The sequence below is a fragment of the Berghia stephanieae genome, chromosome 3, assembly GCF_034508935.2.
Source record: "Berghia stephanieae isolate SIO BIC M18660-M18661 chromosome 3, UCSD_Bste_1.3, whole genome shotgun sequence".
In the NCBI taxonomy this organism is placed as follows: domain Eukaryota; kingdom Metazoa; phylum Mollusca; class Gastropoda; order Nudibranchia; family Aeolidiidae; genus Berghia; species Berghia stephanieae.
Window position 1 is genome coordinate 27,700,840 of NC_088362.1, and position 3,156 is coordinate 27,703,995.

Consider the following 3,156-nt stretch of genomic DNA (forward strand, 5'->3'; position numbering starts at 1 on the left):
TCACAACTATCTATCTGTCTCTCACTCTCTGGTTCTCATTCACTCTCTCTCACTCACTCTCTCTTCCTCTTCTCTCTCTCTCTCCCCCCTCCCTCTCCCGTCTCTTTTTTTTTCAAAATGAAGTTCGAGTCGTGAATGATAAGGCTCGTATGGCCTCTTCTGGCTATATGAGATTAGAACTTTTGTGCGATAGCTTTGGTTTGCCGTGTCCCAGATTCAAAGAGCAACAAGTGGGGTTTAATCACCAACTCTCTTTGATAAGAGCACACCTTGTGCCAAGCACAGTGTGTAAAAACAATGCAAGCACGGCCTAATCAGGGATTCATAGCAATTTGGTGGGGATTGTTATCTAATGTATTGATTGTATGCATTTCGGTAAAATACTCACCAATTCTGCCCACCACATCAATCGTAAAAGTTCTTCAGAGCCATTTGGCCCATGGAGCCGGAGTTTATCCCAGTTTCTATAGCATGAAACGGATATTAGTAATTGCTTGCTGTGTATGGGACGCTAGTCTACCACAAAGTACTTTCCGCCAGATCTAAGAGACCCAGCTATCCAATCACTGCTGGGAGGACAAGGGGGTCAGAAAAAAAAAATCTCAAATGTATCCAGGATTGATCTCAGTCCCTTTGATTGTGAAGTGAGTGCTCTACCAACTGAGCTACCTGGACCCCCAGATCAATGGTACCAGTGCACAATACTTGTAACTTTTAAAGTCTTAAGTCTGAGATAATTTAGTGAGAACTTCACATCTTAACTTACTTAATCCTCATTGAGCCATGTGGCACATATTAAATGATATTATAAGGCATTTACTAGAGACTTCCATTTCTGTTTGTCAGCTGCACGGACACGAACACCGATGTTGTTCCAGATTAGGCCCACTTCTTTAAAAGCTCTTTCTCCATGGATCTTCTCCAGGTTTCTTTAGACTTGCCTCTTCTTCTTTTTCCATCAGCCGTCCAGCGGAGTGTTAGTCTTGGCAGTCAAATTTTTTTTTTTTTTTATTTTTTTTTTTTTGCTCCATTGAAGTTAAATTTAGATGAAAACTAGTGGTAATATTATTGTTTTTAGCCAGAACCGATGTGCTCATGTTTGCAATTCTGATAGCCAAACGCAGTCATGGGCTTGGTTTAATATTCATGTAAAGGAGCATAATTTGTGTTTGAGATTATTTCCACTACAAGAAAGAGCCCATAACATTTTTGGGTTATCAGACCTGCAATTAAGAAGTACCTGGTGCCCAGAGCAGATGATTTGTTTAAATGATACAACAATACATCAATTTTAAACCATTTGACACCGGCAATTCGTATAAAGATCAAGCATTTTGGATTGATTTAGATTTTTTTTCTTCTTCAAATTTCGGTAGCGTTAATTCGAGTATACTTTATAAAATAAAATTGCACATTTTTATAATAACATGTTTGGCTTTGTTCATTATGCAAAACAGATGTAACAATGTTACATTTTTATGCCCATCAGGCCTGGTGGAACCAAATTCCAATACAGTATAATGCGACTAGTTGGCTCCATTTAAAAAAAAAAAAAAAAAAGAAGAAAATTAGCAATTTTATAATGCTTGTCATCACTAGTTATCAAAATGTCAAAGGTCTGAGAAATTTAGGCTTTGAAGTATTGATGCTCGACTGGTTGTTTTTCATAATCAGCCTGAATCTATGTCAACATCTAAACTAATCTTATTCAAATTTATGCATTTTCACAGACCAACCAAGCCTATTCATCATTGACTAATAGACGCACCCTCCTGGCGTGCAGGAGGTGGCGGAGGAAGCACGAGGAGTAGGAGTGCAAACTGGAGGAAAATACCAAGTAACCTCCTACCCTCGCTACAAGCCAACAGACAACCATCAAAATGCCACACACAAAGCGTATCGTCGAGCCTGTGCTCGTCAGTCGGGGTCAGCTGGATCCCACTGCCCGAGATGAGCTGGAGGCAATGACCAACAACACCTTGGCCAATGTCATCAGGGAGCTGAGCTCTTTAAGTCGGCATGCGGAGGATATGTTCAGGGAATTGTCTCAGGAGACGGCTCTTGTGTTCAGACGAGGCACCCAATTACAGAGGAGGATAGAAAGTGTTAGGGATAAAGTGACACAGCTTAATCCTAATGTAGATGTTTGTGAGTATATTTTGCTTATCTTTTCTTTTTCATCTCTTTGGCTTTCAATATCTCATTAAGCATATATTATCTCTTCACTGGTATTGGCACCATTCAAGCTGACACATTTTGTCTGTAGGCAAGATTTTTGCAATGTCTTACATGTTATTCCTTAACTTTTGTGCATTACCTTTAATGGTAAACATTCTACATTAAGGATTGTAACACTTGAATCTTTTGTTCTCATCAGATGCAACATTTTGTACAATATTTTTTGTTGTTGTTGTTGGCTGAAGAAGGAGTTGAGCATAAAACATTCAATGTAATGCTTTTTTGTTGTTGTTTCTTTCTTAAGTCACTCAACCCTAACACTGAATATATCCGTAGTTTACTAGGGTTACTTTTACCCCATGCCAATTTATTACATTTTTATGAGGCAAATTATAGGCGAAGTATCCAAGCTATTGTTTTTAGTTTTTCCATGTTAATGGTCGTTGAGTAAAATTATCTATGCATATATGCTCATTTTTAATACATTTTTTCCAATTTTGAAAAGTAGCAAAAAACTCTAGGATTGAGTGAGTTAAAGTTGTCTCGTTCACTTTTGCTCAGCATATTGATTGTATGATATACTGACATTCAAAGGACAATAATATTTTATGCAAAGTTTAAACCTATCATGAGTCCCATGTCTTCGTGTTAATGCCGTACCAGAAATTGTTTTTAAAATCCCACTTGTATCCATCCTGACAGTAAATCTTCAGGACATTCATCTTCAAAAGCCATTTAAGAGCTCCACCTGTAAGAAGCAACACGTGTTGTCAAAGGGTATAATGCCATAATTTTGATTGAGTTCAGTCCTTTTATATTAACGGAAATGCCTTAATTCTATTTAAAACCGACACATGCGATAAATCTTCAAGACATCCATCTTCAAAAACCATTTAAGAGCTCCATCAACAAGGAACAGCAAGTGTTGTCAAGGAGTACATACTACAGTGCCACACTTTATAAATTGTATCTTAGTTT

The 3,156-nt window shown here is 37.8% G+C and overlaps 1 protein-coding gene across 1 annotated transcript in view; it reads left to right on the plus strand.

Annotated features, from left to right (window-relative positions):
* Nucleotides 1-3,156, plus strand: part of LOC144969187 (uncharacterized) — a 50,220-nt gene that overhangs the window by 18,854 nt on the left and 28,210 nt on the right. Inside the window, exons 2-4 of the mRNA XM_078908299.1 lie at nucleotides 1,731-2,148; nucleotides 2,881-2,955; nucleotides 3,042-3,113. Coding sequence (XP_078764425.1) covers nucleotides 1,881-2,148; nucleotides 2,881-2,955; nucleotides 3,042-3,113 — 415 coding nt within the window. The 5' untranslated portion in view covers nucleotides 1,731-1,880. The remainder of the gene's footprint in view (nucleotides 1-1,730; nucleotides 2,149-2,880; nucleotides 2,956-3,041; nucleotides 3,114-3,156) is intronic.